The following is a 23,735-nucleotide window of genomic DNA, read 5'->3' on the forward strand; positions in this document are numbered from 1 at the left end:
TGTTTAGTGGACACCCTGTATAACAAAATTTCAGAAAAATATTTGTTTACATAGATCAAGGCTAGATTATTAAGCACTTTTTGGCCACATGCATTACCAAGGTATTTTAGGCCATCTAGATCAGCGGTTCCCATTTTTTTTGCTATGGAACCCTAAATTATCCACCTAATTTTGGCGGAACCCCAACTAATTTTTTTTACTTATCTTAAAAGACTCTTTGACACAAACAAAGACGGGCGCGCTGCGTATTCTCGGAACCACTGTGACACTTCTACGGAACACCTTTTGGGAGCCGCTGATCTAGATAATTGAAAAAGAGCACGAAGTCAATTTTATTCCTATTTCATCTTAATGTTACCTGCATCTTCAATATCAAAATAACATCTGTAAAAAGACCGAATTCTGAGAGTGATATTATAAATTTTTCCCTGATTGCTATTTATCCCCAATTTTAATCCTGTGGGGCCTCTGCCCCCGTATGTTTTTCCCCTGTGGAGGCTCGAGCCCCGGAGCCCCCACGGGATCGCCGCCAGTGCGATCGACTAGAAAATTTGACTTAATATGCTTTAAAAATAAATAAATATCAAGGGAGCTGATACTTCATGGATATAAAATGTATTTATAAAAATTTTCGGGAGCTTTCAGACCGTGGTCCTTCGTCAGCCGTTACATCGTTAATACTCTTAATGTGGATATGTAACCGACTCTTAAATTACTATTGTCTGAATCTGAAATGACTATTGGCCGACTTCAAGTAGACACATTAACGACTCCGAAACGACGTTGGGCCGACGTCAAATCTAGCAAATTAGCAGTATTTCCTCGAGTATTTCCGACTGGGACTCAAAAAAAAATACCAATTTGATGACCTAAAAGATATTTCAGCTACGCTAACACCCAAGGCCCCACCTTAGGCCCAAGTCACCTAGCGACTTATTATGCCTTTAAACAGGTGGCCGGGTTACAATGCGTAGGAAGGTGGTAGCAAGCCTACATGCCTATAACTCCTTACACTAACTATAACCGTGTTTTAATTGTTAATACTTTTTTATGAATTTGTAAACATAAATCAACGATTTATCGTAATTCCAAAGAACTAAAATAAAAAAGACAAACTGTTTTAGTAGTGCTTGGCGAACTACATAGAATATTAATGCTCGCAATCAAAGACTATATATATAAATAAACTGGCGTGTTCAATGGCTCAACCTGCATACGATAGCAGCGGCTGGTCAAAATTTTCCCCGCGCTTCAGAGTCAAAGGCTTCTTCCGTGTTTCGAAAGTGCTCACAGATTTTTAGTATGGAGACGACTGTCTAGTAAGCATAGCAAATATAGTCTTTGCTCGCGATACATGTCCACGGCGAGCGGTCCACGGTATTACTTTCTCTTGTTAAGTCTGAAAAATAATTAAAAACATATTCTATAAACTTTTAGAAACCCTTAACCCCCCTTGCATCTTCATTAAGAATATGTTTCCCTGACATATTTAATTACGCGAATGTGACCTACGGCACTCCGAGGGGCTGATCACTCCCCGTAATCGGTGTACAGCCCTGTAGCCAGGCCCGTATTAAGGCATGAGCCCAGGGCCTCCAAATCCGAGGGGCCCGCAAAAGGTCGCCAATACCTATATAAAACACGCGTTGGTATAGGTCAATTTTCCAACTCCTATATAGGGGCCCCCTCGGCTCACCGGGGCCAGGGCCCCCAAATAGGTTAATCCGGGCCTGCCTGTAGCTTTAACTGCACTAAAATGATTACGTAAGTGAGTACCGATTTAGCACTACCAAAGGCTGTTCTCATTTTCATATTTATGTAATCGGTGTACAGATTTTCAGAGAGTGGTTAGCCCCTCGCGGCACTCAACGCTATACCGTCATATTCGGTCCATAATTCGGAGCATCCTCCTAATAACGTAATCCCGGTCCTATCCCGACAGGTAGAATATTTTTTATTATAATTAAAATAAATATTACAAATGGTATTGCCCTAAACAAATTTAAAATATCAATAGAACAAAAAACCAACTTTAGACCAGAAATGTTATAAAATTAACAAAGCAACAAAAATAAGAAATAGAAAATACAAAATTAACAATTGACGGCTTTTAAAATTTATTTTGCACGTGAAAATACCTCTACATGATATGGTCAAAAAAGCACGCAAACAAGGCTGTGTGCCCAAGACATGTACCTGTAGTGTCGCGCGCTAAAACGTCATTTCAAAATCCGTCAATTATTACAACTCTCACGAAACGTAAAATATACGTGCGAGAAACTATTTTAAAGACAAAAACCAACCCATTGTATTATAGGTCTTAAACAATCAAATTTATATGGAAAACAAAAGTGATTGCACTTTGCCCCGGTGACTAATAACCGTTTAAGAAATTAAAAAACGCGAGTTGCACATCTTATTGGGTGCATTTCCATTTTCTCAATTTTTTAGGAGTTAGTTTTTAATGTGAAAAAAACGTTTATAATTAAAATTATCTAGTGAAGCGAAATCTAATTCACTGTCACTTTCGCAGCTAGACTCCTCTTCTGACATTTTTGTTTCTCAGACACACACACACACAGCACAAACACGGAAATGTTGTCTCGTTGATTACTCAAATTTGGTTCTCTATGTTAATTTTTTCTTCTTAAATTCTTTACACATGATTTCCGAGGAATTGATATATTTCAATAGTTCTTCATCTCTATTCAAATCTGTACCCAAGTCAGACATTCCGAGTATTGCGGCTTGTTATATAAATTGTAAACGCACGTATAATTCTTTTGAGCATAATTAAAAAAAAATTAATTTGACAACACCCTTTTTTTATATGCAAAAGGTATACGGGAATATTAAATTGTACTATAATTAACGTTCGATATGTGATACACTAGTTATGTATGATTATAATATAAAAAATAATTTGAGAAAATTAATTTTATTCTAGTGAGATATTCCCATTTTTACCTCTCCGAGGGGACATAGTCCCCTAGGAGGAATATTACAATCACCGTATCTGTCGGTGTGTGTGTCTGTGGGTTCGGGCTGCGAACGCGGTCGCATTTTTGGAGCAAAGTGTAATCGCTGCGTACGCAGTTTCTTGGAATTAGGGAAGAGGTTTTTCCAAAAGCGCCCTCTTTTGTCATGGGGTGTATTATAATTTTCTTTTGCGAATTGTGATTGTACATGAATAATCTTTGAAGTTTGGGACGGACCGAGTGCTGAGGGTTAGGGTAAACGTCTCAACGTTCAAATGGCCGGGTTTCCACCAAATGTTCACGGTATACGTCTTTTTTTTCAATTTGCGATAGAATCGGGCGGGAATTGAACCCGAGCCCTCCTGCATGACAGGCGAGTTTTCTACCACAAAACCAACGATACATGTTACTCTTCATTGAAAATTATAAACTCAGCTTAGCGTAAGAGTATATTAATAGTTTTTAAAGTCTACATTTTTACGTAAAGGTCAAATCTTGTTTTAGCGCAGTCCGCAGAGATTAGAGGGTTAAAGGGTAGAACCCGTGGGTGGTCCACTTAGTTAGTTTTTTGTAATTTATTTACGGGTTTTATTATCGACTTAGATATAGTTGTATTAATTCGGTAGCGTTGGTTTGACGTTTATTGATATACGAGCTGTCGTTTAGTCAAGTGGCTTTTTGTGCTTTGTTAATGGTAAGGTTTTAGCTTCTTGTTAATACATTTTATATTGGTGTGGATATTTGGATATCTACAATTCCTAATGCAGTCATTGATTTCCTGGGTGTATGATGTTGGAAATTGGACGGCATTGGTCTTTTTCATGCGGTATGTGTCACAACGTCAACAGGAAGTCTACGAGTCGTCCACTACCAGATGTCGAATATAGCTATTCTAAGGTATCTTCATCAAGGGCGAGTGTTGAAATAAAATGAGCGTTAAAGATACGGCAAGTATTTCGTAAGCGAGAAAAATACAAATACCCTCCAGTTGTTGATTAAAATTGGCTTGGTATTATATTTAACTGATAAACTTGTACTGTAAATAGGGTTAAATTCAATTGCGCATTGTTTTAGTACGTCTAACTCACTGTTGTAAATACTTAATTGATAATATTCTGAATAAATTAAACTCGGTTGTTTCGTCTCAATTATTTTAATTATAATTAAAATTTTATAACGGGCGAGATTGAACCGGGATTACGTTTTCAGTAAATAACTCTGAATTGCGGATATATCTTTAAGGGTCATCTCGAGAATAGTTCTTTTTATAAAATAACCTTGGCCATCTTGTTGAAATGTTGCCTCCCCGCTTCAGCTGTGGATCCGTTTTCTCTCCCACTAAAGAGTTTATGAACTCATTCTTAGGCATTGGCTGAACTATTTCAGGGCAACATTTCAACAAGTTGGGCAAGCGTAAAGATATTTTATAAAATCATCTATTTAATACCACTAGGGAAATTCTTCTGAGGAGAGGTATATTTTGGCTTGCCAACTTGTTGCTTTTTACCTCTCCTAGGGGACTATAACCTCGGAGGGGTATTACAATCACCGTGTCTGTCTGGGCTGCGAACGCAGTTTCGGGGCAAAGTTAATTTTTTGGGATTTGGTAAAACACCTTTATTTCCAAAACCACGTATCTCTTTTTTTGCGGTTTGCGTACATAGTTATGCGCTTAAGTGGTTTTAGAAATACAGAAGCGCTTTTTACACACAATCCTAAGGATTTGTGTGTATTAGTTTCACGTACAGTGTAGCCGATGCCGATGCCGATGCCGCCGTGTCGCGCATATCTCTTCAACGGTTAGGGCTAGAAGAGTCAATGATATCTCGTTCGAGTGTACATATCTCGCCATTGATAGCCTTTCATAAATTTTTGAAATCGAAGCCCAAGAAGTTGGGCATTTGCCCATTTTACCGTTTTCGGTTATTTGGCTTTGTGTGGTAGATATTTTGTTAAAAATTAAGCCCGGTAACGTTAAAAAAATATTTTTGGTGAGGTTAGGATTCAGCGTAACTATCCCTTCGGTTATATCAGTAAATATTAATGTTAAATATGGTTTTCGGGGTAATTTAAGGGACTCAAATTTTCGTAGTTTTATATTTCCGCCTGAAAGTCGACATACCGTTCCTTAATTTAAGTCCGATTTTCATGAAAGTTATATTTTTGAATAGCTGTGGTTTCCATATAACCTATATTTGCAATTACGTTGCTTAATTTTAATTCTAAGTAAGGTTTTTTGGACAGCGTATACGTACCCCCTCAACTTCCAACATTGTAAATACGCGTGGTTATAGAGACTATACGAGAATTTCTCTGGCACAGAGTTGCCAGAATAATATTTTAGATCACGCACAAACCAACTTTAAAACCAGCCCAAATTCCCACACAAGTCAAAATCGGATTAACCCCAAAATAGCCCAAATTTACGCCCAAGAAAAATTACCGATTTCTGCTATAGAACGGGAATTGGCGCGTTATTTGAAAATAATTTTGGACGCGTTATTCAGTAAAAATACTAATTTATTGAAAAAAACACCGTTTGCAAAGCTGGTTCCAGCTTATGTGTAAACATCAAAATTCAGATACCAGTATCACTAAAGAATATATTCAAGTAATTATCGAATAAGTAGATTAGTCCATTATGAAAAGGGATAATAAAGCTAAACCCTAAACAAATGTGAAGAAATTTGAAAACTTACTAATAGCTCGTACCGTAATATACAAAACATAAACAGCAGAAAATTGTACTTAATTAGTTAGTTTTACAAAGAAATCATTTATTTTTCGTACATATTACTGTTAAAAGAGTTTTACAATTCTTTTGGTGGAATAAATTTGGAGGACGTCACACCCATTCTAGACAATCCAAATCTAATATAGATAATGCTATCTAATAGGGCTAGCCCCATTCGATTTCTATGTTCGTCTTTTACAATATTAACCTGGGAAAACTCCCTTTCAACATGAGCATTTCAAATTGGTAAACATAGCGTATGAAGGGCCCCTTGCGCAATTCCCCTCAAAATATATTCTCCAGAAGCATCTTTGAACATGTATTACACTTCTTTCCAGAACTCTGCCGCGTCTGTTTTATTATTCCAAACTAGGCAATTAATAATTCTAGCCTGACTTTCAGGATCTGATAAAGAACGATTTTTAAAGAACGGTTTCGGAAAGTCTTTAACACCGAGGGGACGTTTTATAAGTACGTTATCAGGAGATATGCTTTTCAATTTCCTAACCAAATTTGGTAAACGTTTTTGACATTGTGTGCAAATCTCCTTTAAATACATTTAACATCTTTGCTGAACTTCATTTTTTTTATCTTCTGGTAAATTACTTTGTTTTAAAAAAAATAAACCAAAAATCATTTAACCTAGGAAGGACGGTTTTAATTCGCATTTCCTAAGGGGAAGGGAAACCACACCTGAACTTTCCGAAATCCCAATTAATGATGCTGCTGGTGATCCAGAATACTGATTCTGATTCGCTTGATACTGATTCGTTCATGTTGTCAGAATTTATAGCCCGCTGTACTGGTAAAATCAAGAAACCACACCAGCGGAGGCCTATCATCAGAATGCCCTACGCCAGCGTCCACAAGCCCGGACAGGTGACAAAACCAGCATGGGTAGCAGAGCCCCACTACTGATGGTCGCACTGATTCGTTCAGTGGCCCTGATAGTGACGATGTGGGCGCTCCTCCCAGGGCCGTCTTTAACCTATTGGAGGCCCTGGGCACATTAGGATAATGGGGCCCCTATGACCATGACAAAGCACTATTTTTTTAGAATAGACTAGTATAATATTTCGGTAATAAATATCGGTTTTCCTTTGATGATCTGGCAGAAACTAGGGGGCCCCTATCGATCGCGGGGCCCTGGGCACGTGCCCAGAGTGCCCAGTGGGAAAGAGGGGCCTGGCTCCTCCTCATTTCAACTTCAACCTTGAACATTTATTAGGTCGTTACTACATAGAGGAATAACTGACAGAATACAATATTTTTATAGTATTTTTTTATATTAAACAGCACTTTTATATTTATTTGTTATACATTAAAATGTATAATAGTATTTTCTATTCTTTTTGTAAATAAAAATCTTTTTGTTTTTAATAAATAACCAATATATTATCTATCTCATTTATTTGCTTCATAAAAACCAAAATTTCAACTTTGATTTATAACTAGTTTAAAAAAAATTAATTTAATGTAGCTATTAAATTACTTATGGTCACACTTATTCCTTTCGCGCACTGCGGCTTTCTCTCCCTACCAACCTGCGCGATAATTATCGTTTTGTAGGGTGCTTTGGCCTTCCGTACTTTCAACACGGTGGCGCCATCTTTCATCGCGCATTGTAGTTGTAACGTAAGCTCTTGTCTAACAAAATGTCGCTGTTGTTAACCCATTTTTACACACTTTCACCAGAAGTAAATGAACCGAAGTTATTGGAATTGACCTGAAAACTGGAAGGCATTTTCCTTATGGAAATCTAGTTTAAACAAAGCTGATGTCCAGCCCCATCTTCTACCACGAGAAACTGCACTAAAGAAATAATTGTGGTTACTATAATTATTATAGCCTCTTCCAAAGCGGGAGTAAAGATAGTAGACTGATAAAATTGTCTATTTAACCAGTTTTTACATTGTATAATGGCCATCGGCAGCCAATTTGGCAAAACGTTTTTACCCCAACTCTATCTATTCGCTACCGCAGAATCGGAGTAAAATGACGTCATAGGGTTACTCTTCTAAGTTCTTATCCTTTTCCTCAATACCAGAACAGGCGGAAAGTATCCACTTATTGTAACCTTCTCTTATAACAAATATGTTATTAACTTTTGTTTACGTAAAATCGTAAATTTTGGTCACCGCTCGCTTGGTAGAGGCTGCTATAAAAATGCAGTTGAATTTAATGAAATAAATAAATAGACAACCTTGAAAATAGTTGCGCTCCCAACTAGAAATACGGTTGCAAATGGTAGGGGTACATTCGTAGGGTTTTGCTTAGTGCCTGCAATTCGGTAAACACGGCCTTGTTTAGAACAACTACTTCGATGGATACCAATAAACGCGGATTCCCAAACCGACACACGCAACGAAAGCTAAAAAACTTGCCAAGTAGATATTATTAGACAGGTGTCACGCGAAACGATTATAAGTTAGTCGAAATTCCGTCAGCATTCGTACGAATGGTGTACATTGATAACAATGGCGAATCGTAGAAAAATAGAAGACTACGGAACAGTCGATAATATTTCGGGTAATCAAATTTCAATTTCCATTATTTTTAAATTATGGTGATTAGGGAATATCCGTACTGGGTGTGAAAACTGCTGTAATTTTCCTTATAGGCGTCGAGGGCTATAATCGGCGCTGGATTTCGGTGCGATTTTCGATTTTGGTGCTGGTTTTTGTGGGGATGATTAACTACTACACCCTGAGGGTCAACATTTCAATAACAATTCTGGAAATGGTTAATCGCCAGGTACTACGATTATGGTGATTTTGTATTTGCGCGTGATGATAAGTATAGTTGAGTAACGGATAACAACTGGTTATATTATTGGGGTATTCTAAACGCATTATGTCCGAAGGATAATTATTTCTACATCTGTTTTTTACAAGGGCGTCTTTTCGCAATTTAAATCGAAAGCCAATGTTTAAAACCAAGTATAGTTTCGCGAGATATTTTCAACGTAGAAGTTAGATTTTATTTAATAGTAATTTCAAAATATATTTTGTTAATCGTGATTTTATCGACATAGCCTTTGAAGTAACATATTATAGCACCTAACATTTAAATCCTATCCTAATAATTGAAAATTACTATTATTATTTGCGATGATAATTTTACCTCGTGTTTTTCGATTTTTTTTACGGGTACTTTAAAACCCATTTATATTAACGAAATATTGCAATTTCGCGTACATAAAAAGTATTTATTTTCTATCCGATTGATGAAGTCAGTGAGCGAAGGTCATCCGACCGGAGGAGAGTGCGCGTTGCCGTCAACAGAATCAATTAACACATCAATCCAAGTCCTAAACGAAACGTATCTAGTAAGTTTATAAAATTTTCGGTGGTCCGCGTGATTTTATGACTTCAAGGTTTGTTACGGGTCACTATAGAACGAAGATGAGAATCAGGGTCCCGAACGTTTCAACTGGAACGCGCGAGATCAAGGATTGGTGTTGGGATCCTTCTTCTACGGATACGTGGTATCCAACCTTTTTGGAGGACGCGTAGCCGAAATCTTCGGCGCCAAATGGGTCTTCGGCCTGGGCATTCTCGGCACTTCGGTTCTGACTCTGCTGACGCCACTGGCAGCGTACCATTCCTTGGGATCCACCATCGTAGTTCGAATCACGCAAGGCTTTTTAGAAGTTTGTCTTCTAATCGTGATCTCCCATTAGAAATAATCGAATGTTCTCTCAGGGTTTCAGTTACCCGGCCATGAACACGATCGTCAGCAGATGGGTGCCGATCAACGAGAGGAGTTTCTCCTTCGCTTTTATTTATTCCGGATCCAGACTGGGTTCTGTCGTCGCCTACCCGATCGCCGGGGCACTGTCTCAGTACTTACCCTTGGGAGGATGGCCTACGACATTCTACTTTTTCGGCAAGTATTGGTTCTCGTTCTTTCGCTAAAAGCGATAGGACTTTAACGGAGCCTAATTTGACTTTAACGAAACAGGGACGGTGGGTATCGTTTGGGTCGTTTTCTTTTTCTTCCTGTACCACGAAATGCCAGAGGACCATCCTTACATATCCAAAGCGGAATTACAGTACATTCTCAAGAACCAGGGCGAAGAAAAAGCGCACAAAGTAAATACAATAACAATGGGGATTTTTGCTCTATACCTATGTTTATTTACATTACAGAGTGTGAAAGCTCCTTGGAAATTAATATTTACTTCCGTTGGGGTGTGGATTATCGCCTTGACTGATTTCTGCAGCGGCTGGGGATTCAATACCGTCCTGAGTGATCTTCCGACCTATATGTCTAACATATTGCACTTTGACACGAGAAAAGTTAGTTTAATCTTGGACGAATAAATTACTGGACCCGAATCCTGATGGCGCGCTTGGTTCTTTTAAAGCAGCGCAACGGTGTCTGATATTGGAAAGATTTCCACCCAATACTAAAGACGCGTGCAATATATAATAAGCCAACGACGTTAGGCGTAATATCTTTACTTTTACGCGGGTGATATGTATTTGAGTGGAAATGTTTCGCGATTATCTCGATAGGAGCACCGGTGGCCGATGCAATTTGAAAAATTTGGTTTTGGCTTACAATTCGGGTCCACTAGTTTTTTCGTCCAAGGTTTATTTGCGGACGGCGAAATTAATTATGGTTATTTTGCAGAGTGGATTAATGATGGCTCTACCGTATTTGTTGCAAGTACTTATATCGTGGCTTAGCGCCATGATGGCCGATTACATGATTACTAAGAAAGTCCTGAGTCGGACCAACATTAGAAAATTGAACACCGCTATTGGTACGAGCTGTATAAGGCTATGATAGGGTTACGGAAGGAATCGTGTTTGGGTACGAGAAAAGAACTGTACATTCATTTCAGGAGAGTTTGTCCCGGCCGCTTGCATCCTGGGGGCCATTTTCTCAAGATGCGAACAGTTGCCCAATGTCATATTTTTCATTTTGGCCGTGGGTTTCAACGGATTCTCGTCACCTGGCTACAAATGCGCCATCATCGACATGGCGCCGGACTACTCGGGTTGGTCATTACCGGCCAGAATGGCTACTAATTCGATTTCCATAAAATAGCTAATTATTTTCATTTTGAAGGTTGCATATTGGGTTTAACCAACGCGATTGGAAGTCTTCCTGGTTTTATAACACCGAGTGTAACAGGAGCTTTCACGATACACGGGGTATAAATCTTGATTTCCAATGACACTGAGCCGTTTTTACTTATCAAAACCGTTTTTCGCGCGTAGGAAACGTTGCAAAATTGGCATAAAACGTTTTGGTTGTCTTTCGCCTTTTACGTTTTAGGTGGCTTTTTATTTTTATTCGGTGGAACGGCTGAGCTTCAACCCTGGGGTGTGAACGCGAAATAATTATTTCGTTCATTCTACTTCCATAAAGAAGCGTCATTCGGTACGCCACTGTTCAAAAATACTAAAAATGGTCATTAAAAATTTTAAAGACAGACATTGATTAGAGTGGAAAACAATAGACTAAAAAATTGGTCTACACCACCGAATTAAGAAAGGGAAATAATATTTTTACACTGAAAAAATTTACTAACTAGTGTTGTTAATTTTCCGGAAAAATAAAATGCGGAAAAAAAAATTGAAACATAAAATAATTTTTAAAGGTTTTTAATGTTTTTAACTTTTTATCGATATAAAATGTCTAATATCAGTAAACATACTAAAACAGTAATAGTGTTACATTGTTAATCAATTTAAACTAGTCTAGAGGTTTAGTGTTACTTTTAGATTCGAAAAAATAAGGCGAAAATGCCGCTTTTTACACACAATCCTAAGGATTTGTGTGTATTAGTCTCACGTACAGTGTTGCCGTTGCCGATGCCGCCGTGTCACGCATACCTCTTCAACGGTTAGGGCTATAGAGTCAATGATATCTCGTTCGAATGTACAAACATCGCCCTTGATAGCCTTTCATAAAGTTTTCAAATCGGAGCCCGAGAAGTTGGGCATTTGCCCAATTTACTATTTTCGGTGATTTCCTTTATGTGGTAGATATTTTCTTTAAAATTAAGTCCGATAACGTTAAAAAAAATATTATTGGATAGGTTAGGATTCACTTGAAATACAACTTCGGTTATATCAGTAAATATTTAAGTATAGTTTTCGGGGTTATTTACCGGACCCCAATGTTCGTGGTTTTATATTTCCACCTGAAAGTCGACATAACGTTCCTTAATTTAAGTCCGATTTTCATGAAAGTTATATTTTTGAATAGCTGTGGTTTACACTTAACCTAGAATTGCAAATACGTTCCTTAAATTTAATTCTCAGTAAGGTTTTTTGGGCAGCGTTAGTGTTCGTACGGGGTCAAAATAAAGTCGGGGTCGGGGTCGGGGTCGGGGTCGGGGTGGGTCTAACCCCGCGAAAAACAAGTCGGGGTCGGGGTCGGGGATGGAAAATTCTTTGTATTTATTAAGAATAGAAAAATTATAAAAATACCCCAATTTTACGGGTTAAGATTAGATAGTGTATCTTGTGTAAGCCAGCCTTTGAGCCTAGGGACTATTAGTAATAGTCTTAGTCGATAGCTATGCCGCAAAATTTTCGTTTTCAAAACGAAAACATTTGAGAGTTGGTTGTTTTCGATCTATCGAAATCTGGCAGCCTTGCTTGCCTTCTGGCCTGTATCTCCATACCGAAAATGGCCGACGATTACGCCACCGAAAATATTTTACAAAACTGATCGGCGGCTTTTTTTACCGTTATTTTGAATTATCGACTAGGACTATACAAAAAATAGATAAGATAGGTAGATTTTAAAATAGAGGTCTCTAGCTTAGGCATTGTAATTGTTTAAATAAGTTGTTTTATAAATTCACAAGTTATTTCCAAACGTTGTAACTCCACACTCCTTAGCTGAGACTGAGAGAGTCTGAAACAACGGCAATTATGAAACTAAAACTTAAAAAAGTGACTCAAGTCGGAGTCAAGCGTCAGGCGAGAGCTACGTCAGCGGCATCAGCCGAAGGTCATTCGGATCATTCTATTGTCGCCCACGAAAAAAAAAGAGAGAAGGAACCTATCTATTTTATATTTTTAGGATTTTAGCGGGGTGCGTCGGCGCGAAAATTTAAAATTACACTACGAAAACATAACCCCGAAAAATGGAAAACCCCGACTTGATTTGCGACAGTCGGGGTCGGGGTCGGGGTCGGGGTCGGGGTCGGGGTCGGGGTCGGGGTCGGGGTCGGGGTCGGGGACAAAAGTCGGGGATCCCCGACTTTCGGGGTCGGGGTCGGGGTCCCCGTACGAACACTAGGCAGCGTATACGGACCCCCGCAATTTCCAACATTGTAAATCCGCGTGTTTATAGAGGTCAACGCGCCCGTTTCCCTCTGGCGTTTTTCAAGGCCGTTCAGAGTGGGCCCCACTTTCAACGTATGAGCAGAAGAAACAATTAAGTATGACACTGATCGGCCTAGTCTTCGGCGTATGACCAGAAGTAACAAATAAGTGTGATCAAAAGTAACTAATAAATGTGATCAGAAGTAACTAATAAGTTACTAGAAAAAATAAGTGTGATCAGAAGTAACTAATAACTTATTAGAAGAAATAAGTGTGACACTCAACGGCTGACTAGTAGTAACAAATAAGTGTGATCAGAAGTAAAAAATAAAAGTGACACTGATCGAAGAAATTTTCGATGCTTTCCAAGTATGACTAGAAGTAACAAATAAGTGTAAATATGTTTATATGTGTGACCGTGGATATATTTTGGTTGCGATACCGGCGTTGCAGGTTGCTGTGAATAGCTCAAACAAACTTAACACATTAGAAGGATTATGTGTATTCCGACCGTCGTACGTCTTGTTTAAATTTGCAAAACAATATAATCATGGAATGAAAATTTTCCGACTTACAACACTAAAATTTACAAATATCGCTTTTAGAATTGTGGAACATCAGTTATCAACAGATTAGTTATTGAAAAAGTTATTTAGTAAAAATACTCCGTGCGCATTGGCGACGGCCGCCATTTTGGAGCAATAGGGGTTTCTATAAAATACGGGAGGTCACGTGTAAATAACTAGAGCGCGCGCTCGAATCGATAAAGATTTTCGAATTTCAAGTCCACGTGTGAAACGCGAGTGTCAATAAAATTCTAAAAAGCTTAAGCTCGTGACGTGGGTAAAAACATTTTACACTTTAATTTATTTTATGAACAGCTATTCTTTTTCTCTTAATAAAAAAGGTACCGTTAAGTCATGTCACTAATAAGAACTTATTTCGTTAACTGAGAATGTTCGAGTCCGGCACGTTTACAGAAGGACGCCTGACCATATACCACTACCCCATGAGGGACATGTATCGCTAGTAGTAATTTAAAAAGCCAACGTTGAACCTAGCAGCAACGGCCTCAATCTCAATGTGCAGATCCAGCGGATAAGAGGGGAACCGATTGTCAATGGCGAGACAGACCCCACCCCCGTGCTTGTTACGGTCCTTTCGGAAAACGTTGAATAAACAACCGGAGAGTTCATTGGAAGATAATGTAGAATCCAGGTGCGTGTCCGTGAGGGCAATTATAAAGGGCTGGAGCGTGTCAGTGAAGGCTCGGAGGGCGAAATGCTTGTTTGCGAGGAACCCGAGGTTTGTGTAAAGCAGAGGTCTCCAACCAGTCCCATTATTGGTCGGGTGGACGGGGCTGGAATAGTCAGCCCGCTGCTGGTCGGGTGGTGGAGGGCTACGGTGATCCCATTGGCCTATTTGCGGCATCACTACGTTTACATACAGGCAGATAGAACGATCTTAAGTAGAACGTTCTTCGCAAGAACGATCTAGCAGCATGTAAACAGGTTGGAACGATAGTTGGATCATGATTGACAAAAACGATAAAACGAGGTAGTCCAGCGCACTTACAAGGAGAGTACCCGAGGTGTTTATTGCCGATTTTGTTAAAAGTCGGGCGTAATGTAGACCTATATGAGATATGAAATTTCCCAAAAGGAGACGTTGCACTACCCATTCGATTTACTATAGCAACCGAAAATGTTTTTGATCACTTAAAACGATAAAATCTCCATTTAAAAAAGCATGGGAAAATTTTGAAAATCACGAAATGTGTAATTTGGACCACATTTAGGTAAATTTCATCAAGTTTGGGTAAATTGAAACATTTTTAGGGTAAATTTGTAACAAATTTTGGGTAAAATAAGGAAAAAATCTTATTTTGGTTGTAAGTAATTAAAAACATTTTCGGTTGCCATGGCAAATCCAATGGGTAGTGCAACGTCTCCTTTTGGGAAATTTCATATCTCATATAGGTCCACATTACGGCCGACTTTGAACTAAATCGGCAATAAACACCTCGGGTACTCTCCTTGTTAGAACGATCTAAGAAATACATGTAAACAGCTTGGATCGTTCTTGGAAAGAAATTTAGGGGGTTTAGAGGTTTTCTTCCTCCTGTTTTCTATGATAAAATTAAAATGTGTAACAAAATAAATATAAATTATATTCTAAGCTCTATTCCACAACTAAACATTGACTAAATACTTAATTAAAATTATATTTGAATTTAGCTGGTAACTTACACCTTAGATTATTTTTAATTTATCTGTGTGATAATGAACAAGAATATTGTCTTCATTATTAAGCGGGGCTTGTTGCGCATACCAGCCCAGTAAGTGACAGAAATAATAACTCACGACTTTAAAGTACCGAACAGTAATTTATTGATTAATCATGTCTACTTCGGATATTAAACAATACTGCCCATAAATTGAAAGGCCATGATATTTATAGAGAAAATCGGAATATAAAAAATTAAGTTTAGATAACAATCATCTTACCCTACGATTAAAAAACACATGACAAATAATAAAAACGTGTAGTTGCGAACATCCCGGTGTCCCTAAAATCTCATTTTAACTATTCAGAGGACTTATCATTATTCCATTGGTAGTAAGCAAAATTTATTGATGGGTGGCTGCAGCACACGGTCAGTTGTCTTGACGGTGACCACTTCTACACAACCGTCTGCGCCAGGATGTATCTCCTGTATTCTGCACAGCTTCCATTTGTAAGTTTAGATTAACTGAAAGCCATTTAGGGCGTTGTTGTAATCGGGTGAGGTATTCATTGTTCTATCTATGCCAAAAGTACTGAATGATTTGTTGTCCCAACTGCCATCGTGTGAGACGGTTTGTTTTGTTAGTCGTTATTTCAGGTTCTGGGATTGCAGTCAAGGCGTCACCAATCAGGAAATATCCGGTTGTGAAAGCCACAAGGCTGTCGGGATCAGTTGATAATGCTGACAAGGGTCTAGAATTCAGGCACGCTTCGATTTGGCATAGTAAGGTATTCATCTCTTCGAACGTCCCACGATTCGCCTTAGAAAGAACTTCATTGATCGTACTCCAGCCTCCCAGAGACCTCCAAAGGTTGGCGCGCTGGGTGGATTAAAGTGCCAGCGAATACCTTCATTCGATGTCCACCGTGAAATTACACTGCAACTACTCGGTGTTGTCTTGAACTTTAGAAATTCCTTAAGTTCTCGATTTGCACCGTGGAAGTTGGACCCACAGTCGCTATAGATGTCGGAGCTCTTTCCTCCTAGAGCTGTGAATCGTCTCAAGGCAGCTTGGAAGGCAGTCATGTCGCTGACAATTTCAAGGTGAATCGCTCGGGTTACAAAACCAACGAAGAAAGCTACATACGCCTAGAAAGACCTCTGTCCACGAATTTTCATGGCCTTAAGGAAAATGGTCCGGCGTAATTCCCACCGCTTCGTAAGAAAGCTCTGGCTGGGTTGACGCGTGCTGCTGGTAAATCTGCCATTTGTTGCTGGAGGGTGGTCACTTTCGGTCGAACACATGGCACGCAACGTCGAATATGAAATCTGACCGCATCTCGAATGCCGAATACCCAGAAACGTCTCTGAATGACTGATATAAGCAGCTGCGATCCGGCATGTAAGTGCCTTTAATGTTCATGAACAAGTATCATATCTGTTAATTTGTTTCTTCGTGGTAAGATCATCGGATGGAGTCGATCGGTATTCATTTTTGCTCTTCGAATGCGACCTCCAACTCGAAGTAATTCATCTGGATCAAGAAATGCATTTAATTACAGTAATTTACTTTTTGACGGAATTGCTGAAGATGTCTAAAGACATCTTATTTCTTCACTGAAGTCGATTTTGTTGCAGATAACGGACCAGTTGTCCTGTTAGGTTTGGACGTTCGAGTGTTTTTCAGAAATCGATGGATGTACGTCGTAACTCGGAGAAACACGGACAATGATGAGTAATTATCAAGTAAGGACGTATCTACCTTACCCAGCGTAGAAAGTGCAGGGATAGGTCGAGCTTCGAGTAGGCACTCTTCAGTTTCGTCTGGAATGACTTGATGGTGGGATTCCGTAGCCTGATTAAGCCAAGACGGCCCATTCCACCATAATGAATAATTGTGGAGTTCAACGGCGGACATACCCCTAGAGGCGCAGTCAGCTGGGATGTGTTCACCTTTGACCTGATGCCATTGTACTCCAGTGACCGAACCTATTGGATCTCTGATACTCGGTTAGCGATAAACGTCTTCCAACGTTGTGGTGGTGAAGCAAGCCATCCCAAGACCGTCATCGAGTCTGTCCAACAGTGAGTTTCTAAGGTGGTTTTCTTAAGTGCGTCATGGATTGTCTTGACTAGACGAATGAGAAGCACGGCGCCACAAAGTTCGAGCTTCGGTAATGACACTTGTTTCAGGGGTGCTAAGTTGGTTTTTGCTGCGATCAAATGCGTTTGTACTTTAGCATCCTGATTTCTGGTCCGTAAGTATACTGACACAGCGTTAACCTTCTTGGACACATCGCAGAAACCTTGGAGACTAAATTCTTGAGCTCGCTGTTGCGAGATGTGACGCTGAACGTGTAATCGTTTGATATTCTTCAGGTCTATCTGAAACGCCTTCCAATTTTGGTTAACACCATCACAAGATGATCGTCCCAATTCAACTTGAGTTTCCATAAATCTTGAAGTAAGAGTTTCGTTTTGATGATTATCGGGGCTAAGAGTCCCATCGGATCAAAGATCTTAGCTTCTTCAGAAAGAATGACTCGTTTAGTTATAATTGGTTTGTCTGTATTTACCGTGACTGAGAACGAGAATGTATCTGTTGCCGGTGTCCATAGAAGACCTAGTGTTTTGAAGCATTCGGTGTTATCAAGCGTTAGTGGACCATGGATTTCGCACATCTGTGCAGGTAGTGCTGAAAAAAGTTCAGGGTCTTTAGAAGCCCATTTTCGAAGCTGAAATCCGGCTTCAGTTGAGGCATGCACGGGCTCGTTGTTCTAAAAACATGGTTCGCTCTTTGAATGTCGGTCTATTGGTACTCGTGAGTGATAGTTCCCATTGCTTCCTCGATTCGGAATCCAATTTTTCCTTAACTACATGGAGAAGAGGTGCGTCACAGGAAGCTACTGGTTCGTTCAGGGCTCGTAAGGATCTAACACATTCAGTAGCGGTGTCAATCAGTAAACGAATGGCTGTTGCTGATTCGTCCTTGATCTCTGGCTGATGAAACAGTCTTTTCATGTGCGCATCAATTACTTCTCTGGGCTTGTTGTAGCGGTTTAAAAGAATAGTCCAGGCTTCGTTGTAATTGGCATCGGTGATCAAAATTAATTGAATCAGAAGGGCTGCTTCTCCACGAAATGACGACTTCCGGTATTGCAGTTTTTGCGCTCCGGACAATGGTGAATTGTGCACTGTAGCGGTAAATAAGTCATGAAATTTAAACCAATCGGTATATTTACCACTAAAGATAGGCAGTTCCATTTTTGGAAGTCTGATGTCTGCTACAGTCGGTGTCGTTATTGCTGGCTAGGTTTGTAGTGCTGGTGCGGCAGTTCGCTGAGCCAAAGGATCTTTAAAGAATATGATAAGTGTCTGTGCCCTTCCGATCAGTTCGTTGAACTCAGTTTCATTTGTGTCGAAATCTATTGCAGTACTGGCTAATATAATAGACGTTTGAAGCATTTCCAACTCATGTGCAACTCTCTCCGCTTTGCCTTGGTATAGTTTTATTGCGGTGTCCGTGAGTGGTTGAATTGCGTGACCGGTGACGATTCCTTCAAGTCTTGTTAACTAACCCTTGATGCCACGTCGTTTGTTGAGAGTAAGATGACTATCACTAACCGAACTGTTCCACACGTCAGGATTAGAAGACAAGATTCCTCAGTTTGATGTAACGAGGATCCGGCTCGACGGACCAATAACGTTGCGCATACCAGCCCAGGAAGTGACAGAAATAATAACTCACGAATTAAAAGTACCGAACAGTAATTAATTGATTAATCATGTCTACTTCGAATATTAAACAATACTGCCCATAAATTGAAAGGCCATGATATTTATAGAGAAAATCGGAATATAAAAAATTAAGTTTAGATAACAATCATCTTACTCTACGATTAAAAAACACATGACAAATAATAAAAACGTGTAGTTGCGAACATCCCGGTGTCCCTAAAATCTCATTTTTACTAATAAAATAATAATCAGCTAGGCTAACAACCAAGGCACCACCTTAGGCCTAAGTCATCGAGCGACCTTTAAAGATTTTAATTCAGGTGGCCGGGTTACAATGCGTAGGACGGTGGTGGTAAGCCCTGCAAGCCCCGCGAGCCAACAGCTCCCTACATAATTAATATTAAGTTTTATTTTTATATACAATTGAAGTGTTCATAAATTAAGATTTATATTTGTGATTTTTCGAAATACGACTAATTAAGAAAATATTTTTTAATCATCAGCTAGTCCTATTCGCAACTACACGTTTTTATTATTTGTCATGTGTTTTTTAATCGCAGAGTAAGATGATTGTTATCTAAACTTAATTTTTTATATTCCGATTTTCTCTATAAATATCATGGCCTTTCAATTCATGGGCAGTATTGTTTAATATCCGAAGTAGACATGATCAATCAATCAATCAATCAATCAATCAATCAATCAATTACTGTACGGTACTTTTAATTCGTGAGTTATTATTTCTGTCACTGGGCTGGTATGTGCAACAAGCCCCGCTTAATAATCAAGACAATATTCTTGTTCATTGTCACACAGATAAATTAAAAGTAATCTAAGGTGTAAGTTACCAGCTAAATTCAAATATAATTTTAATTAAGTATTTAGTCAATGTTTAGTTGTGGAATAGAGCTTAGAATATAATTTATATTTACTTTGTTACACATTTTAATTTTATCATAGAAAACAGGAGGAAAAAAACCTCTAAACCCCCTAAATTTATTTCCAAGAACGATCCAAGCTGTTTACATGTATTTCTTAGATCGTTCTAAGTGCGTTGGACTACCTCGTTTTATCGTTTTTGCCAATCACGATCCAACTATCGTTCCAACCTGTTTACATGCTGCTAGATCGTTCTTTCGAGGAAGCATCATCGTTCGACCCCAGAAAGCCGATGGACGTTGACCTTCGTCCTTTACACTGCGGGTGACAATGGTCTCAATAGGTCACTTTTCAAGATCAAGGATAGGTAATTCGTCATTAGGAGTGACATCAGAGAATGCCGTCTGAAAAACGGTCTTTCGAAGGGTAAACAAGCGTACGTCGGACGGAGTGATGCCCAGGGTGCTCACGAAGGATTCAAAGTCGTTACTGCTGACAGCCGGATGAGATATATAGATAGTCGAGGCGGCGACCGCAGCGAGAAGGTCACTTGACATCGCCGTGGAAGCTATTCCAGTGATAGCGCTGCCCCGGGCTCTGTTTGAAGCAGACTTTTGACGGCTCGTGGCCGGCTTCGTACGTCCTATTCTGTGGGGGAGTGCTGCTGGACCCAAGAACACAAAGACGAAGAAGACTGCGCAAGTACCCCATGATCCGAAACAGCCAGTTGCGGGAGGTAGGAGGTGGGGGAGTTCGGCAGACAGATGTAACACAGTCGCGGAGGAATGCTGCGCTGATGGAGACAAGGAGGAAATAGTACGGCGAAGCTCTTTATTTTCCGCTTCATGGGCTTGAATCCTTTTAAACATGGCGGCTGGGTATTTCTCCAGCGTTGTTAGTTTTTTATTGAGTAGGAACGCATCTGTTACACGCCCAAAAGCCGTAGACGTTGACCCGCGGATGAAAACCGCTACATCAAGTTCAAGTTCAAGTTTATTGTTATTTCATGGTGAATTTACAATATTTGGTTACGGGCCAAGTCATGTCATGTGAAACCCGCGGTGGCAGTACGCACAGTGAAGCATTATGCGGGGCTTCGGCAGTTCTTAACCCACAGGTGAAACAAAACATTTCCACCCGATCGCTACGCCCCCATTTTATGCCTACAAGATTTCTGGCTTCAACGAATCACCATAATTTCCACGGTAATGAGTATAATATGAAAAAAAAATAATATTTACAATGACGGATACTAAAATTCTTTTATTTATAATAAAATCGAGGGAACATTCGAGCCGTGGGTCCTTCTCAAGCTTTAACCACGAAGTATCCGTCCTTGTATTATTTTTTATAAGTCGACATAAGTGACTTTAGAAAGAAATGAGGGAAACAACAAGGAAAAAATATGAATCGCCTCGGGTTTCTACAGTACTCATTACTCTTATTTTCCCCTTTTCTTAGTATATTATTATTAGATTATTATTGAAATTATTCTAGATGTAAAACTAACAAGTTTCTATCAAATCGAGGTTTTTAGACTGGCTTGACTTATGCTCTCAAGTAGCGCCATAGAAATCTCATAGGTAACTAGAATGCTGCCGCCTACGGCCGAGCTTGACGCCAGTTCGCCTTGAACCTTCAGCCAATGAGAGGCCGTAGAGTGGTTCCGCCAAGGAGGATAATAATCCTCCTTGGATCCGCTACTATAGCGGGAGGTAGGTGACGTCATTCTCTCTGGTGACATTAAATTCTTGGCAGAACCACTCTTTGAGCTCTGATTGGCTGAGATCTGGCAATCGTCGTTTGGCCCATTTGCAGCATTCTAGTTACCTATGAGATTTCTATGAGTAGCGCAGTGTAAAAATACGCAACTTCTGCGGTTTTTACCTCTCCGAGGGGACTTTGTACAACCACCGTGTCTGTCTGTCTGTCTGTGGGTCTGTGTGTCACGCCTGCGAACGCGTTCGCATTTTCGGGGCAAAGGGTAATCATTGCGCAGTTTCTTGGATCACTGCGTACGCAGTCGAATAACCGTTTTAGCAGTTTAAAGGTTGGCAAAACCACCGTGTGATGGTAAGCGTTAACGGCTAAATTTGTGATTACGTTGCGTTTGGTTGCATTTGTTTTTCATTAACCCTCACCGTCGCGCCAGTTGTTATGGGTTCGTTCTCTCCAACTCCTTCTTATTGACTTTGGGACGGACCGAGTGTTGAGTGTTATGGCAAACTCTCAACGTCCAATGGCAGGGTTTCCACCAATTGTTCACGGTATTCGTCTTAGTATCAATTTGCGATCGCATCGGGCGGGTTTCGAACCCGAGACCGCCTGCTTGACAGGCGGACGTTTTACCACAGAACCACCGACGCTTATTACGCTTCATTGAAAAGTAGACCTTCAGCTTTATCGGAAGCGTATTTAATAGAGTATGAAATTTTGGTTTAATTGAAATAGAACAAGATTTCGTGTAAGATTTAAATTATTTTAATATAATATGTATTTGGGTTTTAGGCAAAGGAAGGGTCGTATGTTATTTTTACTGATCGAGATAATGTTGTTTTTTGTCTATTCTTTGATCTTAAATTTTTATCTTTGGTTTTTTGAGATTATTTTGTTTCCACGAAAACGTCCAGTTTTGGAGGAGACTTTATAGTGTGTAGGTCGTGTTGTTTAGCTTATCCGGTTTCATGATAAGAACGTCGAAAATTCCTGTTTGTTAATGGTAAGGTGTCGCACTAACTATTCCGTCTACGGTCATTTATTGATATACGAGCTGTGGTTTAGTCAAGTGGCTTTCTGTGCTTTGTGAGGGTAAGTTTTTCGCTTCTTGTTAATACATTTTTTATTGGTGTGGATATTTGGACATCTACGATTCCTAATGCAGTCATTGATTTCCTGGGTGTGCGAGTCATTATATGATATTGGAAATTGGACGGTATTGGTCTTTTTCATGCGGTATGTGTCACAACGTCAACAGGAAGTCTACGAGTCGTCCACTACCATCTTCATCGAGGGCGAGTGTTGAAATAAAATGAGCGTTAAAAATGCGGCAAGTATTTCGTAAGCGAGAAAAATACAAATACCCTCTGTAGATATTTCTTTCATTAAAATTTGCTTCGTATTATTTACTGATAAACTTGTTCTGTAAATAGGGTTAAATTTAATTGTGCATTGTTTTAGTAAGTCTAACTCGCTGTTGTAACTACTTAATTTATAATATTCTGAATAAATTAAACTCGGTTGTTTCGTCTCAACTATTTAAATTAAAATTAAAATTTTATACCGGGCAGGGATTGAACCGAGATTACGTTTTTAGTAAATAACTCATAAGGGTCATCTCGAGAAATTAATACATGCACTAGGGACCATTCTTCCGAGGAGAGGTATATTTTGGCTTGCCAACTTGTTTTCTTTAGTCTGTTCCAAAACTGCCTTAAAAAATATGTAGTATTTTATAAACGTTGCTGAACATAGGTAGATATCGATGTGGAACTAAAAATTGGGCCCCAATGCAATCTGCCCTCTTTATTTACGTCACTACCAGCTAGGAGTAACAAACACAACAGCCTCACGCTTAAAACGACGTTTTTATGCTTCGTTTATATCAATGTACTCTATTACTCAGGGGCGGCTCCACTTTTCTAGTACTGTAAGTAGTATTACGGTGCATGGGTATACAAATCCACAAGTGTCCGTTTTTTATGTCTTAAAAAAATCTACGACGGTGCCCCCCCCCCCCAAATATTTGTCTGGAGCCGCTGCTATTACTTATTAAAGTTAGAAATGTCGGCCTTACATATATTATAGACAAATGTTCACTCTATCGATTGGTTATATATACGATCTTTTCTGACAACGGAATAATTAATTATGACTATCCAAATTTG

The 23,735-nt window shown here is 39.4% G+C and overlaps 2 protein-coding genes across 2 annotated transcripts; one reads left to right on the forward strand and one right to left on the reverse strand.

The window, feature by feature from the left end:
• Window positions 1–7,910: 7,910 nt before the first annotated feature.
• Window positions 7,911–11,239, forward strand: LOC149942844 (sialin-like). Its single transcript, XM_090178009.1, has 11 exons — window positions 7,911–8,241; window positions 8,333–8,466; window positions 8,945–9,040; window positions 9,110–9,364; window positions 9,417–9,600; window positions 9,676–9,806; window positions 9,864–10,013; window positions 10,351–10,483; window positions 10,565–10,720; window positions 10,792–10,877; window positions 10,944–11,239. Exons 1-11 carry the CDS (start codon window positions 8,190–8,192, stop codon window positions 11,064–11,066), a joined length of 1,500 nt encoding a protein of 499 aa, XP_090034135.1. The 5' UTR covers window positions 7,911–8,189; the 3' UTR covers window positions 11,067–11,239.
• A 4,569-nt stretch (window positions 11,240–15,808) lies between these two features.
• LOC149942845 (uncharacterized) lies at window positions 15,809–16,320 on the reverse strand. The gene is made up of 2 exons (XM_090179524.1): window positions 16,171–16,320; window positions 15,809–16,114 (listed from the first exon to the last, which is right to left on the reverse strand). The coding sequence occupies exons 1-2, from the start codon at window positions 16,318–16,320 to the stop codon at window positions 15,809–15,811; spliced, it is 456 nt and encodes a 151-aa protein (XP_090035650.1).
• Window positions 16,321–23,735: the final 7,415 nt, after the last annotated feature.

Source organism: Leiobunum rupestre, chromosome 6, assembly GCF_980474605.1.
Source record: "Leiobunum rupestre chromosome 6, qqLeiRupe1.1.hap1, whole genome shotgun sequence".
NCBI classification, from domain to species: Eukaryota; Metazoa; Arthropoda; class Arachnida; order Opiliones; family Sclerosomatidae; genus Leiobunum; species Leiobunum rupestre.